This window comes from Schistocerca piceifrons, chromosome 11 (assembly GCF_021461385.2).
Source record: "Schistocerca piceifrons isolate TAMUIC-IGC-003096 chromosome 11, iqSchPice1.1, whole genome shotgun sequence".
NCBI lineage: Eukaryota > Metazoa > Arthropoda > Insecta > Orthoptera > Acrididae > Schistocerca > Schistocerca piceifrons.
Genome location: NC_060148.1, coordinates 25,050,782 through 25,069,071, shown reverse-complemented (window position 1 = coordinate 25,069,071; position 18,290 = coordinate 25,050,782). Strand labels below are relative to the sequence as shown.

The 18,290-nt window shown below is 44.7% G+C and overlaps 1 protein-coding gene across 2 annotated transcripts in view; it reads right to left on the bottom strand.

The window, feature by feature from the left end:
* The window catches only part of LOC124719934 (poly [ADP-ribose] polymerase tankyrase-1-like), a 48,886-nt gene that overhangs the window by 17,405 nt on the left and 13,191 nt on the right, over window positions 1-18,290 (bottom strand). Inside the window, exons 4-7 of one of the 2 annotated variants that reach the window (XM_047245129.1) lie at window positions 16,480-17,056; window positions 13,794-13,946; window positions 12,276-12,353; window positions 7,561-7,701 (exon numbers count right to left, since the gene is read on the bottom strand). In XM_047245129.1, the coding sequence (XP_047101085.1) occupies window positions 7,561-7,701; window positions 12,276-12,353; window positions 13,794-13,946; window positions 16,480-17,056 (949 nt within the window). The remainder of the gene's footprint in view (window positions 1-7,560; window positions 7,702-12,275; window positions 12,354-13,793; window positions 13,947-16,479; window positions 17,057-18,290) is intronic. The other variant, XM_047245130.1, reaches the window with a different exon arrangement.

Genomic DNA, 18,290 nt, shown 5'->3' with positions numbered 1-18,290 from the left:
CCATTCAAGCATTTCATGTTCCCAAACAATAATTGGTTTGAAGACCATTCTGGACAGTTCGAGCATTTTATTTAGTGAACCCAATCCTCTGACATGAATCCTATCGAAAATTTACTGGACATAATCGAGATGTCGCTTTGTGCACAATATCCTGAATCGGCAACAGTTTCGCAATTATGGACAGCTACAGGCAGCATGGCCCAGTGTTTCAGCAGGGGACTTCTAACGACTTGTTGAGTCGGTGCCACGGGCAAAAAGAGCTCTGACATGTTATTAGGAAATATCCCATGACTTTCGTCACTTCAGTGTGGTATCACTGATTCGATGTTTTGAGAGGTTGGCAGAATGTGCGACCTCACTTTCTGCCCCTACTGATGGCACAAAAAATGGCAAGTGACATCTGTATTCCGTGAGAAAACATGTGTAATGGTACCAATTCTGTCTTGGGATTGGATGGGAAAAACATGAAACGGCACATGTGCCAGGAATAATGTGCTACAGTGACTGTACGACAAAGAGGCTGGTGCTTACGTAAATGGTGCCACTGGGCGAGGCGGATCTCACAACAAAAAATAGAAGTGACCTCTTTGTCTGCGCGCAACAGAAGCTGCTTGAAAACGCACCATCACGCCCATGTCGACCAGACTGATGTCAGCCAAGACGTCATTTCCATCTCACCGCTACCTACTCGCTTTTCAAACAAACAAACACAGACCCAGTATATACACAATGTCATCAAAAGTATCCGGACACCCGTAAAATCATACTTTTTTTCATATTAGCGGTATTGTGCTGCCACCTACTGCCAGGTACTGCATATCAGCGACTTCAGCCGTCATTAGACATCGTGAGAGAGTAGAATACGGTGCTCTGCAGAACTCACGGACTTCGTACGTGGTCAGGTGATTGGGTGTCACTTGTATCATACATCTGTACTTGTATCATACATCCACACTCCTAAGCATCCCTAGGTCCACTGTTTCCCATGTGGTAGTGAAGTGGAAACGTGAAGAGATACATACACCACAAAAGCGTACAGGCCGACCTCGTGTTTTGACTGATAGAGACTGCCGACTGCTGAAGAGCGTCGTAATGTGTAATAGGCAAACATCTATCCAGACCATCACACAGAAATTCCAAACTGCATCAGGGTCCACTGCAAGTTTTATGACAGTTAGGTGGGTGGTGAGGAAACTTGGATTTCATGGTCGAGCGGCTGCTCATCACATCACGCCAGTAAATTCCAAACGACGCCTCGCTTGGTGTAAGGAGCGTAAACAATGGACGATTGAACAGTGGAAAAACGTTGTGTGGAGTGAAGAATCATGGTACACAATGTGGTGATCCGATGGAAGGGTGTGGGTATGGCAAATACCGGGTGAACGTAATCTGCCTGCATGTGTAGTGCCAACAGTAAAATTTGGATGCGGTTGTGTTGGTGTGGTGTTTTTCATGGAGGGACTTTCATCCATTGTTGTTTTGCATGGCACTATCACAGCACAGGCCTACATTGATGCTTTAAGCACCTTCTTGCTTCCCACTGTTGAGGAGCGATTTGGGATTGGCGATAGCATCTTTCAACATGATTGAGCAACTGTTCATGGTGCACAGCCTGTGGCAGAGTGGTTACTCGACAATAACATCATTGTAATGGACTGGCCTGCACATGGTCCTGACCTAAATCCTATAGCACACCTTTGGGATGTTTTGGAACGCCGACTTCATGCCAGGCCTCACCGACCGATGTTGATACCTCACCTCAGTGCAGCACTCCATGAAGAATGGGCTGCCATTCCCCAAGAAACATTCCAGCACCTGAGTGAAGGTATGCATGCGAGAGTGGAAGCTGTCATCAACACCATACCATGGGCCAACACCATACAGAATTCCAGCATTACCGATGGAGGACGCCACGAAATTGTAAATCATTTTCAGCCATGTGTCTGGATACTTTCGATCACATAATGGATATCCTACAATATTAGAAATGATTTTTGTGTAATTGAAGTAGATATGTAACATCTAATGCTTAATTTTAATGAGCTGTTATCTGTCTGAGAAGGCCGGAGTGGCCGTGCGGTTCTAGGTGCTACAGTCTGGAGCCGAGCGACCGCTACGGTCACCGGTTCGAATCCTGCCTCGGGCGTGGATGTGTGTGATGTCCTTAGGTTAGTTAGGTTTAATTAGTTCTAAGTTCTAGGCGACTGATGACCTCAGAAGTTAAGTCGCATAGTGCTCAGAGCCATTGTTATCTGTCTGAAGTAGTTCAGCTTCCACGAGTTCCTGAGTGAGTGCTATTCGGCTGTTGTCAAGAAATAGGTGCCCGCTGTAAGTATTTTTCAAATATTCAAATGTTTCTGAATTCCTAAGGGACCAAACTGCTGATATCATCTGTCCCTAGACTTACACACAACTTAAGCTAACTTATGCTAAGAACAATACACACATCCATGCCTGGGGAAGGACTCGAACCTCCGGAGGGAGAGGCCATGCATTCCGTGACTTAGCGCCTCAAACCGCGCGGCAAATATTTTTCTCCACGAGAAACTGGACACGTAGCGGATAAACATGATCTCTTCATATCTTGACTTGGATTACAAGTGGTGTTTAACGTATAAGAAATTATAGATAGTATACTTTTAAAAGTAAAAGTCACACTAGAAGATGGCGGCAGATGTAGTTGTGCATTTCCGTCGAGTCGTTTAATGCGCAGGAACATACTATAATATCAAAAAGCTGTGGGCTGTAGAATTTCTACGAACTGCATTTAGTCATTTTCTTCGTCGCGGACGAAAGTCCTCCACGTCGCTCCTTATTCGTCATGTACACTATGTGATCAATAGCATCCGGACACAAGGCTGAAAATGACTTACAAGTTCGAGGCACCCTCCATCGGTAATGCTGGCATTCCATTCGGTGCTGGCCCACCCTTAGCCTTGATGACAGCTTCCACTCTCGCAGGCATACGTTCAATCCAGTGCTGCAAGGTTTCTTGGGGAATGACAGCCCATTCTTCACGGAGTGCTGCGCTGAGGAGAGGTTCGAAAACATCCCAAAGGTGTCCTGAAGGATTCAGGTCAGGACTGTGCAGGCCATTCCACTATAGGGATGTTATTGTGTGTAACCACTCCGCCACAGGCCGTGCATTATGAACAGGTGCTCGATCGTGTTGATAGATGCAATTTCCATCCCCGAATTGCTCCTCAACAGAGGGAATCAAGAATTTGCGTAAAACATCAATGTAGGCCTGTGGTGGGATAGTGCCACGCAAAACAAAGGGTGCAAGCCCCCTCGATGAAAAACACGACCACATCGTAACACCACCACCTCCGAATTTTACTGTTGGCACTACACACTCTGGCAGATGATGTTCACCGGGCATTCGCCATACTCACACCCTGCCATCGGATCACCACATTGTGTACTGTGATTTGTCACTCCACACAAGTTTTTCCACTGATCAATCATCCAGTTTTTACGCTCCTTACACCAAGCAAGGCGTCGTTTGGGATTGCCAGTGTGATTTGTGGTTTATGAGCAGCCGCTCGACCATGAAATCCAAGTTTTCTCACCTCCCGCCTAACTGTCATAGTACTTGGTGGATCCTGATGCAGTTCGGAATTCTTGTGTGATGGTCTGGATAGATGTCTGCCTATGACACATTAAGATCCTCTTCAACTGTCGGCGGTCTCTGTCAGTCAACAGAAGAAGTCAGCCTATACACTTTTGTGCTGTCCGTGTCCCTTGCCGTTTCCACTTCACTATCACATCGGAAACAGTGGACCTAGGGATGTTTAGGAGTGTGGAAATCTCGCGTACAGACGTATGACGCAAGTGACGCCCAATCAGCTGACCACGTTCGAAGTTCCGCACAGCGCCCCGTTCTGCTCTCTCACGATGTCTAATGACTGCTGAGGTCGCGGATAGGGAGTACCTGGCAGTAAGTCTCAGCACAATGCACATACTGTGAAAAACGTATGTTTTTGGAGGTGTTCATGTACTTTTGATTACTTGGAGTATGTTGTGTAATGAAGACTCATAGTTGTGAGCTAAACACATCGAATTAACCTCTAATGATCGAAAGGATTGGTTTACTAAGTTTTACAGTATATTTATGAGTGGCAGTGAGGTGTCCAGAAGTTTCAGTAGTGATTAAATCGTATCTCGAAACACTGGATATGTGTTGTAATCAGATCGACCATTCTTTCAACAGAAATTAGATATTTTCGATTCGTGTTAATTGGCAAGAATGGAAGTTTAACACAGTAAGAAATGGAAGCTGACATGTTTCTGAAGTTGTACAGTAGTGACTGCTGGTAATTTTTCTCATGCTAATGAAATCACAGTCAGTGTCAAAGAAGTCTGGTACGCAAATCGAACTTCGTCTCGACACACTCTAAAAATTTCAAAATCATGTAGTTCACAGAAATATGACAATGATAAATCCAAGCTCTGACTGTTCTGAAAGTAGACTCTGACTATAGATAAACTTTCACTTGCTACTGAATACATAAAATCAGACAATGGGTGCACTAACCTGACGATCTCAAACTGGCAACAACTGAATGGGAAAAACCCTTAAGATAGTGTTAATTGTCAAGTAGTGTTTACTCTGAATTGATGCAGTGTGTATAATGGAATTTCTACTAACTTCAAAAAGATAAAGAGTTTTCAGTATGTGTTGTGCTCACAACTTAAATTTTAAACTAAAGTAATTCATTGAAAAGTGTCCTCCAGTTGTGTGTTCTGAATTGAATAGTGAAGTGAGAACTAATTTCTGTTTGGACTGGTTCCAAATAGTGCAGTGATTTGATCGAACTTTGACTGAGCTAATCTCTCAAGTTTTATAATTAAAGTAAATGCAGGAAAGTGTCTTAGGTCAGTGTTTAATCCAAAGGAGTGAGTGTATTCTGTTTAACACTGTGACCAGGAGAAACTTCTTTAATTTTTTTATTTTACACATCTAGTTTCGTAGTACCAAATTAAGGAGCCAGTCTCAAAGGTCAAGGAACGTGTCAGTACATGAAAGTACAACATAAAAGTGATAGCAGACAAAATAAAGTGTTTATGAACCCAAAAAAAGACAAGTCATAAGTTCATGTAAATGCAATCAACAACATAACACAGGGATCAGCTTAATTTTCCAAGGACTTATCGACAGAATAGAAGGAGTGACGCATGAGAAAAAACTTCAGTTTAGATTTGAAAGCTTGTGGATTATTGCTAAGATTTTTGAATTCTTGTGGTAGCTCACTGGAAATGGATGCAGCAGTATACTATACATCTTTCTACAAAAGAGTTAAGGAATTGCGACCCAAATGGAGATTGGATTTCTGCCTTGTATTAACTGAGTGCAAACTGCTAATTCTTGGGAATAAGGTGATATTGTCAACAAGAAACGACAGCAAAGTGTTTGTATATTGAGAGGCCAATCTTAGAAAACCCAGACTATTGAACAAGGCTCGACAAGAGATTCATGAACTTAGATTCACTTAAAACACACAATTAAGTGGCATGGTACTTAAATGGAACTTTGGACGATTTTGGTGGAGCAAGTGAGATGTGTTAGTTAAATATTTTACCTCAAAGGTGTAACTTAAGTGTTCTCCTTTCGTACTTTGTCAAAGACAGTACATCTTTGGTTAGAGTTCTAACATTAACAACTGACATTGACTGATGTTCAAGATATTCGGCTCCACGGAACTTGGAAGCACGTGTCAGATCTACAGAGGATAATGGCTGTGCACATCACTATAGTCACACTCTGCAGGCATCTTCGAAGTGTGCTGTATGCTCTCATCGTTCTCGTCATCTTGAGTAGTACATCTCGACATTTCCTGTTGCAATCACAGCCATTATTGTCTTGCAGTGCAGCGTAGAGATAAGTACATGAGGCTGAAGCTCTAACTGCAGCTACAAGTTTATGGTTAGGCAGGAGCAAGCTAGTGGGTGTACGAATAAGTGTGAGATTCAGATGCAAACAAGGGGAGCTCTGCTGGTGAATAACAAGGTACGTTATGAGGATATTACCAAATACACACACAAAAAAAAGTTTTGCACCACCCCAGTGCCCAGAACTCCTGAAGATAGACGTTGACTGTGGCTATTGTATCACAGGCACAGTTCCTTTGACTGTTCAGAGATGTCACTAAACCCGCCCAAAGATGTAAACAACAATGCATGATCAGCGCCTATTAGATGGAGGGGATCCGACAGCCCATCAGTTCCAGTCATTCCACCAGGAAGGAGGTACACGGCTTGTGTTGTCTGTAGTTCAACCACGCCTAGAAAAACAATAGCGCGGTTCGATCGTGTCTCTATTATTACTTTGTGCCAGGAAGGGCTCTCAGGAATGGAAGTATCCAGGTATCTCAGAGAGAACCGAAACGATGTTGTTTGAAAATGGAGGAGATACAGAGAGACATGAAGTGTCGATGATATGCCTCACTCAGGGTGGCCAAGGGCTACTACTGCAGTGGATGACCGCTACTTACGGATTATGGCTCGGAAGAACCCTGACAGTAACGCCACCATGTTGAATAATGCTTTTCGTGGAGCTACAGAACATCTTGTTACAACTCAAACTGTGCACATAAGCTCCATGGCGAGGTCCATCCTTGCAACCATGACACAATGCAGCGAGGTACAGATGGGCCCAACAACGTGCCGAATGGACTGCTCAGGATTGGCATTATGTTCTCTTCACCGATGAGTGCTGCATATGCCTTCAACCAAACAACTGTCAGAGAAGTGTTTGGAGGCAACCCGGCAGGCTGAACGTGTTAGACACACTGTCCAGCGAGTGCAGCAAGGCGGAGGTTCCCTTCTGTTTTGGGGTGGCATTATGTGGGGCCGACGTATGCAGCTGGTGCTCATGGATGGCCCCGTAGTGGCTGTACGATACGTGAATGTCATCCTTTCACCAATAGTGCAACCACATTGACAGTGTATTGGCGAGGCATTCGTCTTTGTGGACGACAACTCGCGCCGCCATCTTGCACATCCTGTGAATGGCTTCCTTCAGGATAATGACATCACTCAACTAGAGGGGCAAGCATGTTCTCGAGATGTGAACCCTATCGAGCATACCTGGGATATACTGAAAAGGGCTATTTATGGACGATGTGACCCACTAACCACTCTGATGGATCTACACCGAATCGCTGGTGAGGAGACAGACAATGTTGATGATCAGTGCGTTGATGAACTTTTGGATAGTATGCCACGACAAGTACAGGCATGCATCAATGCAAGAGGACATGCTACTGAGTATTAGAGGTATTGGTGTGTACAGCGGTCTGGACCACCATCTCTGAAGGTCTCGCTGCATGGTGGTACAACATGCAATGTGTGGTTTTCATGAGCAATAAAAAGGGCGGAAATGGTGCCTATGTTGATCTATATTCTAATTGACTGCACAGATTCTGGAACTCTCGGAACCGAGCTGATGCAAAACTTTTTTTGATGTGTGTACAATAAAACGATTTGCTTTTCTAACTTATGCCGCTATATGCTGTACTATGGATGTGGAAAAAGAGCACATGTAGTGATGGAACTCACTGCAGAGTAGAGGCGGTGCTGCCATCAGGCCAGAGTGTGGAGTGCAGAGTCGTGGGTGGTGCAGCTGTGACCGAAGTCCAGCCACGGTTGCTGTGCAGCTCAGTAGCGGGGGTGGTCCTGCCGTCTGCAGTTGCTGGCAGTCTGCAAAGAGAGGCAATGGTTAGGATAGTATTTCACCTGGAGGCTGGAGGACAGCTTACCATAGACAGTAGTGCTGAGGAATTGTGCACACACACACACACACACACACACACACACACACACACACACACACACACACACACACACACACAAATAATGGGATACACATTGCCGACAAAAACAGTGGTTCAGCTAAGATAGATGACTTACCATTGCTCTAATCAGTTTACACTATGCTTCTCGAGAGTTCCCCACAGCAATAGCCTGGCATCTGAATCGACGGCATGCACCGAAATAAAGCAGAGATGAAAGGTACATACAAGAGTCGACAGTTATGCTGGACTGATGTGACAATGACTGGCTGGCAGATTTAGAATACATAACAACAATCACTCATAAATTTCAAAGGCAACAACACTATGTACTACATATAGTTCAATTATCGTGCCTGGGCATCAGCCACTGGTCTGTAGGATATAGAGAACAGTAAATGGGGAGGCTAAAGAGCTCTTTGAGTTATTCCATTCCAGCTGTCTGCAGAAAAAAGGCATGAAAATAAATCGAACATACAAAAATATGGAAAATACAATTAAAAACGATAAATGAAACCAGTGATATGATGTGAGAAGGCGTTAACATGTGTGATGTTACTTCCTGGGGCTATCAAAAACTAAACTAAACCCCTCCCAAACAGGCCATGGAGACCCAACGGTTCCGACCCGCCGCCGTGTCATCCTCAGCCCATTGGCGTCACTGGATGGGGATATGGAGTGGCATGTGGTCAGCACACCACTCTGCTGATCGTATGACGGTTTCCAAGACCAGAGCCGCTACTCAATCAAGTAGCTCCTCAGTTTGCCTCACAAGGGCTGAGTGTACCCCACTTGCCAATAGCACTCGGCAGACCGGATGGTCACCCATACAAGTGCTAGCCCAGCCCGACAGCGCTTAATTTCGGTGATCTGTTGAGAACTGGTGTTGCCACTGCGGCAAGGCCATTGGCTCCTGGGGCTATTTGTGACACTAAAAACCGTAACCGACAGGAGTGTGCCTCGACATCCACAGGGACTCACGCCAATTGAAACATACGTGCTGTTAGAATACACAAGCGCCAACTGCCTGTACTGTTCTGGGACCAGCATGGTGACAATTTGAAACATCACGCGCCCTGGATATGCTGCTGCGCTTTCGACACGGGACAAACAGAGTGGCTGTTGTGTGATTTTTGCCAGTAGGAGAAGCAGATGGCGTGACACAGAAAGCAAGGGTATCTATGTCCGTGTGCTGTGAGAGCTTCTTGAAAGACGCCAACCAAGACATTTCCATTCCGCTGCTCATTACTTGATTTCCAAGACAACTGAGAACAATTTTATGTATCCTACAGTAGAAAATAAGTAGATATATAAGAACCAACAATTAATTTTAATCGGGTTCTGGATGTGTCAAATTTTTAAATTTCCACGAGTTCCACACCATGACTACTTCCGCCACCATTGTCCAGTAAAAGAGGTGTCGGCTGTAACAATTTTTTTTATATTGCTGTCTTAGTGCCCCACAGAAAAGTGTGTAGGCAGCAGATGGCCACTGTCTCTTGAAAGCAAGATCGGTTTCGAAATTCTGCATAATCTAAAAGAACAGAGGTGATATTATTCTTCTAAATGTAAACATCACAAAAGAATTGACCAGCTATGAAATGTTTAAAGGCAGTATGGACATGTGGTGAGTCGAGGATGATAAGTGTAGAATTGAAGGTATGACATTCAGCCGCCAAAATGAACCCGCTAATGTAAAGGAGGTAGGATCGACTGAAACAAAAAGTTTGCTGGGGTGGATTAAAACTGTTCCGTATCGTGCAATGGGACATCCTCCTCAACATTACCCTTTTTTAATAGAAATAGTCGATACCAAGTATACTTTCGATTCTTGTATAGGTGAACATTATCTCAGCTGTTTAAGTAAATGAATTTCATTTTATTTTGTCTATGATCCATTACATTTCAGGCTAAAATGTATAAAAAAGAAATTAATTTATTACAATCGATATATATGTTCAGTTAAAATTAATCTTTCTTTAGAAATATTTGAAATTACGAAATATCTGGCATACTTAAAATTCATATTATTAATTGCACAATCTAATTCTAATTATTAAATTGGTCTCTGGACTCACTTACAAAAAATGATATAACTTGATGAAGCTTCTTCTTTTGTCAAGAAAGTTTGTATTCTCTTTTGCTTTGTAAACTCTTTGGATTATAGTTAGTACCGCAGAATGTTAGGAATAGTGGGCATGCCTCCGATGGAATCAGACATGTTTTAATTTTGGCATTAACACTGTAATTATTGTTTTTATGGAAGTGGAAATTGTAAAGACGGTGTGACATAAAAGAATGGGAAAAGCAAAGAAAAATGTCACAGAAAGATAAATTACTTCATCAGTTATCAGATCAACAGGAACCCACTGAGTTAAAGGACTTACAGCCTCAAGAATAATCTCCTAGGCGTGACTGCAGCCAACAACGAGAAAATGAAGTAAGTAAAAGCTTTTTAAACTAATGAAGAGACTGGAAAATTTAATGTGGGAGGGTAAGATTACAATTGGAACTGTAAACGGGGACTATAGCCTTACCATTCATGTGCTCTACCAACAGCGAAAGGGCTCTACCCGAGCGCGACTTTGGACTCGCCCTCATAGCTTTACATCCTTTAATGCCGTACTTTCCAAACTTCTCAAAAGTTCTGCTGCGAAATTTGCAGAACCAGCATTGCCAGAAAAAAGGAAAAAAATGTTCGAATGTGTGTGAAATCTTATGGGACTTAACTGCTAAGGTCATCAGTCCCTAAGCTTACGTACTACTCAACCTGAATTATCCTAAAAACACACACACACACACACACACACACACACACACACACACACACACACACACACACCCATGCCCGAGGGAGGACTAGAACCTCCACTGGGACCAGCCGCACAGCGCCCTAGACCGCTTGGCTAAGAAAGGAAACACTCTCACAGGCTGTGGCTAAGCCACTTCTCCACAATAACCTTTCTACCAGGAGAACAATTCTACCAACTATCGCAGGAAAACTTTGTGTGATTTGGAATTTATGAGATCTACTAGTGGAAGTATTATGCGGGGGATCATCAGTTGGTAGAGCAGTTGCCTCCAAAAGGCTAAGGTCCCTTGTGCGATTCCTGGTCCAGGCACCATTTACATGTGCCAGGAAGTTTTATTTGAGTGCACACTCTGTCTCAAAGTGAAAGATTCCGTCTGTGAGCAAGTTTGCTGTTAAGTCTTAACCTCAGCTTTATTGAAAAATCCATTAAAGTGATATTCCATTTTTGGTCCATAACACTTGCTGAATGCCCCCGTAAGTTATAATGTGAATGTAGAAAATGTGCGCAGAGAACTTACTGTAGGACAGACATGGTGGCGTTACAAGGTGTGGGAGGGCGGGGAGCCGTGGACAGTGCAGCTGAGGCAAGAGTCCAGAAATAGTCGCTGTGGTCGCGGTGAAGGGGAGTGGCTGGGGATTCCCCACTGTCTCCAGTGGCTTGCGTGCCCCCACAGAGAGACTGACGTGGCAAAGTGTTTTCATGTGGAGGTCAGACAGCAGATTACTACTTCTGATGGATCGGCCATACACAAATCATATAACACACAGTAACAACGACAGTAATAGGTCCTCTAAGATGAATGAATTACCATTGACCTAATTTATCACTGCTCTTCATGAAAACCCAATACTAGGAGCTTAGCACACTAATCAACACTTCGTAAAAAAAAAAAATAAAATAAAATAAAATAAAAGCACGACTCAAAAGTATATACAGGAGTAAAGAGTTATGGTGGAGTGATGTGACAAATATTGGGCATGACTCTGAATACATATCGATAACAACCGTACAGAAATTTAAATCAGAAATAGATTGAAGCCCTTCCTCACCCACACTGACTTGATGCCCAACACGAAAGGACTACTGCCATCTCTGCATATTGGTCACTTTTCACTAAGTGATGTCTCGCAGGATGTGGGTACTGCGATGTTTGTGTATGTCTGTTATGATTAACGCCCTCATCTAGAGAGGTGGTGGTGGTGGTGGTGATGATGTTGATGTTGATGATGAAGTCGCATTCTCCTTGACAGAGCGTGGGGGACGATGCAGGAGATCCACACCTAGCGGAGGTGGTTTGCCATTGCCCTCCTCTGACTGTAATGGGGATGAATGATGATGATGAAGACGACACAACAACACCCAGTCATCTCGAGGCAGGTGAAAATCCCTGACCCCTCCGGGAATCGAACCTGGGACCCCATGGTAGGGAAAAGAGAACACTACCGCGAAGCCACGAGCTGCGGACTCTGGAGAGGGATTAGGTCTAAAGTTGACAGAAGAGTAGCGGTTTGAAGGGAAGTGGGGGGAAAAGGTCCCTAGGCAAGAGCCAACGCGAAACACCTCTGCGATAGTTGGGGCGGGTTGTAAGAGCAGTAGCCGTTTTGTTGCTGCCTGTATAGCTTATGCAGGGGTAGATTTTGTTAGTAGTGGGTATCATACCGGTGCATACCTTTGACGTTGTGCAGTGGTGTTACTTGGCGTCTGCAGTGGGGTGCCAGTGTTGGCTTCTTGGTGAGCGTCAGCATATCTGTAACAGTTAGGTTCATCATCGTTTGGTGTCCAATAGGTTATATATCGTATTCAGAGTGTAGGGTAGAGTTGGCGGTTTGTTTGCGCGTCAGTGTGTGAGCTTGTCGCCTTCCTTGCTCTAGCCTGCTTTAATAGCAGCTGGCATATCCAGTCAGTGTTCCTAATTTGTAGGGGCTTGCTTATGTTGTCGCTTGTGGATGTATGTTAGCTCCTAATAGGGGGCTACGCCCAAGCTAATGGCAATAGCCATTAAATGTAGTTCAGGCGTTAGAGACCATGCTGTAGGAGGCACAGTGGTAAGTATGGATGCTAGATAGCTCTCTGTGTTATTCAAAGCTGTTGTCTAGTAGAAAGACACCAAAATGAATCCAGAATAAGAAGATATGGGAAAATAGAACAGGAAATGTTGAATTAAACCAGAGATATTATGTTGTGACAAGTCGTCAGCATGAGTCGTTTCACTTTCTGATAATAATGATGGCCTAGAAAATGGTCAGCATAGCCAATGTAGCGTGAGAAATCATGGGCGCTGGGGCCAGATCTGCTCTGGGACAAGGATTGTGTTAAAAGTTGAATGTACTGTGTATCGTATCACGCTGTAGATATAGGACGAAGACAAATACGGCTGTGTGGTTGACACAGACAAGTACGTCTGTGTGGTTGACACTGCTAGGAGAAGTGGATGACGTGACACAAAAGTAAAGGGACATCTATGTCCTTGCACCACAGGCGCTACTGAAAGCGCGTCACTTGCACACAGCTGACAGGCACCAGACAAGGCGTCATTTCTGCCTCGCCATGTGTTACTTGCCTTTCAAAAAACTATATACTCAAGTTATGTATCACATTATACAAAGCTGTACCACTGTGCACTAAGAGATTTAAATCCTGACAATTAATTTTAATGAGCTTCCACATGTGTCAACACATTGGTCCTCAATATGTTCTGGATCAAGACCTCTTTGGCTACTGGCAAGTTATACCGTATCTTCCATTGGTAGTTTAGTAACCCACGTTGAGGTGTGTAGGTAGCAGATTATCAATGTCTCTTGAAAGCCCAATTGTTTTACAAATGTTGCATAATATAAAACAAATAAGGAGATAATATTTTTTTAAAATTAAACGCAGAAAACATTCACTCAATTGTAAAATGTTTAGGGGCAGTCTGCATACACGGTGAATCGAAAAAAGTATGTGGAGCATCAATGGAATGACATCCACTCTCGAAACTTAGTGCAATTCTGTACATGATTGCTATGATGGTTGTAGAAATCAACTGAAACAATAAGTTTGCTGTTAACAGTCATAAGCTCTGCTTCATTTAAGACATAAAAATGCAATACTGCTAAATTCAATATTTTTCCACAGCGTTTGGTTAGTGCCAGCATAAGCAACACTGTGGATGTGGAAGATGTGCGTCTGTAGTGACAGAACTCACCGCAGAAGAGAGAGGGCATTGCCATCAGGTGGAGCGGCTGGGCGTTGAGTGGTGGGTGGTGCGGCTGTGGCAGGGGTCCCGCCGTGGTCGCTGTGTGGCTGAGTGGCGGGGGTGGGAGTGGCCCCGCTGTCACAGTCTCCAACAGCTGACGCGCTGCACAAAGAGATACTACTCAGGAGAGTGTCTTCACATGGGGGCCAGAGGACAGTTTCCTGCAGACAGTACTGATGGGAAATTGACAGCACACAAATAACAGTGGTCAACACATTGCCAACAATGGTAGTAGCTCCAGTAAGATGCATAACTTACCACTGATCTAATCATCGTATCCACCACTTCTGCCGAGTTCCCCATACTGGTATATTACCATACCAAGCAACAGTTTGTACAGAAAGAGGCACATATGAGAGGTATCTAAACGGGCATACAAGGCAACAGCAGACTCTTACATGCTCCATAAATCATCGAACATTCATCGTCCACTTGCACCAGCGTGCACCAAATGATAGGTAGGTGTGAGGGCAATAAACACTGTGTAAGTGTTGTAATGCTTAGAGCCAATATCTGTTCGATGTCCAAATGATATTTAAGATCTGGTCACAGTATACTGCCTGTTATGATATGTCATAGCTCGCTACATGACCACAGTGTCATGTTGAGTAACCCCCTTTTCAATATGTTGAAGGAATACAATGATGCTAATTGGGTTCCCAATTAGAAGTTATGAAATATTGCCTCATGTACTCTCACAGCATGGAGGTTGGGATCACAGTTCCATCTTTGGCGGAAGGAAAAAATGCTTCAGACAAAATGTTTGTAGATTTAGCTGCTGAATCGTAAAAATAAAAAGCGAGGGTTCCCACTGAAGCTTTCTAAGTTGCTTTCCACCATCCACACATGGGATGGGGTGACAGGTTTTGTGTGGTATCGTTGGATTTCTTCCTCTGAACAAACAAATTGGAATTACAACTTTTTTTTAAATCTTTATATATATAGGAAGCGAGAGAGATAGAAAGAAAATGAGAAGTAGATCAGGCAGGAATTGCAGTGTATCCAATACTGCATAAATATTTAGGCATATAAGAAAGACAACCCCCCATGAACCATGGACCTTGCCGTTGGTGGGGAGGCTTGCGTGCCTCAGCGATACAGATAGCCGTACCGTAGGTGCAACCACAACGGAGGGGTATCTGTTGAGAGGCCAGACAAACGTGTGGTTCCTGAAGAGGGGCAGAAGCGTTTTCAGTAGTTGCAAGGGCAACAGTCTGGATGATTGACTGATCTGGCCTTGTAACAATAACCAAAACGGCCTTGCTGTGCTGGTACTGCGAACGGGTGAAAGCAAGGGGAAACTACAGCCGTAATTTTTCCCGAGGGCATGCAGCTTTACTGTATGATTACATGATGATGGCGTCCTCTTGGGTAAAATATTCCGGAGGTAAAATAGTCCCCCATTCGGATCTCTGGGCGGGGACTATTCAGAAGAATGTAGGTTGCAGTAGGTACTGGGAGATGAAAAAGCTTGCACAGGATAGAGTAGCATGGAGAGCTGCATCAAACCAGTCTCAGGACTGAAGACCACAACAACAACAAGAAAGACAAAGGAGATATGTGGGAATTATTAGGCACTACACTTGTAGGGAATACTTGTATTGTGATACAGTATGCAACAAAGGACAGTTGTATCGATAGGTCCCCGTCCCATCAGTATTGTCGTTGTTAGAGATGAATTAGTAACAGCAGTAGGTGGGATAGCGAAGGTCTCAGTAGATGGAACCACTGCAGAGTAGACTGGACAGAAATGAATAACACTGTAGAGATTTTCAGGCAAGATGGGTGGGCAGAGATTTGACCTGCTCCTCCAAGAAGCAAGTACAGCGTCTTGACTGGTAATGTTCTCTCCTGTGCATGCTATAGACTGGAGTGTTCCAAAGTACAGTACACATTTTGGGGATGAAAGGCCCTGCGTCATGTGCAGCTGACTGAGGCTGCCTTGTTGTTGTGAGGGCTAGTTCTTTTTTGCCTTGTGGGGTGTTCACAGGATCTGCGAGGAGCAAGCAGCTGCAACCTGGTGCACATGTGCTCACGTCACCTGCTATAATAGATGTATTCCACACATGCTCCAACTGAGAACAACACACATCTTCTTGGAGCCTAATTTACTTCTGAAAAGTTATTCCTAATGTCCACGTATTGCTTGGAGGAATAAACTAACGATGCTATGGAATTTGCACACATATTGCACACATGTATCTAGAAAGTGAAAAAGAAGCTGTAGTACTGATGTGGGAATAGCGATTACTTCATCTGTCTGCTTTGTTACAACTAACTTTTCTGCAGGTGAGTATTCACAGCACAGTAACGCGATAGTCGGGAAATTATAATACGTTTCTGGCCTTCTTGAACATTAGTGCAGGGTCGTAAAGAGTTCCCGGTGCAAATAATACGTGACACACATGCTTCTCATCTTTATGTTCCGAATTTACAGCATGATAGCAGCAGCAGAGACAACAAGGCTACTTGCATGAACTAGTTAACAGTAGCCTAATGAGACACAAAATAGATGGCCATTGATGATACACGACAGACACGTCTAAGGAAACTCAGTGGCAAACAATGCTGGTAAATTTACATATACACACACACATATGGAAGTGGACAGCACAGAAGAGTGCCCTATGCTTACCTGGTTTCCATTGGCGTCTCCAAGAGCAGGCGATACACATCAGCCATGTCTTGAGGCTGGGAGCGCACTGCGTCAGCCCAGCCCCGTGTGAAAATCACCTGCACCAAGTGAGCCCTTATGAATTTAATGGCCGCCTGCTTGAGGCTGTCAGAAGAGTGCTTGACCGCGAGAGCAGCCGTGGCCGCCGCTGTCTCGACGGAGAGCTGTGCGGCCAGCTGCAGCTCGCACTCCGCCTTCAGGGCCGACACGCCGTACTTATCAGCGGCGGCCAGCAGCTGTGCAGACATGCCGGGCAGCCGGGGGGCCTGGAGTGTATACAGGTAGGCCAGCAGCTGGCGCAGCACTGGGCCCTCCACGTCCTGGACTGCGACCTGACCACTGCTGGCCTCCAGCGGGTCGTGGCGGAACATGGCTTCGAACACAGGGCTCCTGGAAGCCAGGACGGCCCTGTGCGCTGCGAGACGCGTGTCGCCGGCCACCAGGGTCACCACGGCGCCCTCCCCGGCGTCCAGCAGGGCGCTCAGACCCACAGTTGGGGTCTCCTTAGCCTCCGTTTCTGGTTCCACTGTGGACTGTCCTGAAACACACAGTGTCACTAAGATCCTTGTGCCCCCATAGAACACTCTGCTTACTTACTTGAGCCCTATGCAGATCTGCATCAAGTAACTATTGCGAATATTTTACATTTTATGTGGATCGCAACAATATGCTTTCTCTCTCGAAATAATGAAATAGGTAAACAGCTGCAAATCTCAATGTACATTGAAAAGCGAAAGAAGCAGGTATAGGCACGCATATTCAAATACAGATATACGTAAACAGGCAGAATACAACAGTGTGGTCAGCAACGCCTGCCTAAGACAAGAAGTGTCGGACACAGTTGTTAGACCGTTTACCAAGTGAGTTTGAAAGTGGTGCTATAGTCGGCGCATGAGCCACTGGACGCAGCATATCTGAGGTAGCAAAGAAGTGGGGATTTTCCGGTACGACTATCTCGCGAGTGTACCACAAGTATCAGAAATCCGGTATAAACACCAAATCTCTGACAACACTGCGGCTGGAAGAAGATCCTGCAAGAACAGAACCAATGACAACTCATGAGATCATTCAACGTGACGGAAGTCCAACCCTTTAGTAAATTGCTACAGATTTCAATGCTGGGCCATGAAGAAGTGTCTGTGTGTGAACCATTCAACAAAACATTATCAATGTGGGCTTTTGGAGCCAAAAGCCCACATGTGTACCCTCGATGACTGCATGAAACAAAGCTTTGTACCTCGCCTGGGCCCGCCAACCTTAACATTCTACTGTTGATGACTGGAAACACGTTGCGTGGTCGGACGGGTCTCGTTTCAAACTGTATCGAGCCAATGGATGTGTGCAGGTATGGAGACAGCCTCATCAATCTGTGTACCCTGCATGTCAGCAGCGGACTCTTCAAGATGGTGGAGGCTCTCTAGTCGTGTGGGTGTGTGCACTTGGAGTGATATCTGACCCCTGATATGTCTAGGTACGACTCTGACTGGTGACATGTATGTCAGCATCCTGTCTGATCACCTGCATTCATTAATGTCCATTCTGCATATCGACGGACTTTCGAAATTCTGGTGGGGAAATGCGACACCACACATGTCCACAATTGCTACAGACTGCTCCGCAAACACTCTTCTGAGTTTAAACACTTCTGCTGGCCACCAAACTTCCCATACATGAACATTATTGAGCGTATCTGGGATGCCTTGTAACGTGCTGTTCATAAGATATCGCACTCGCTCGTACTCTTAGGGATTTATGGACAGCCCTTCAGGATT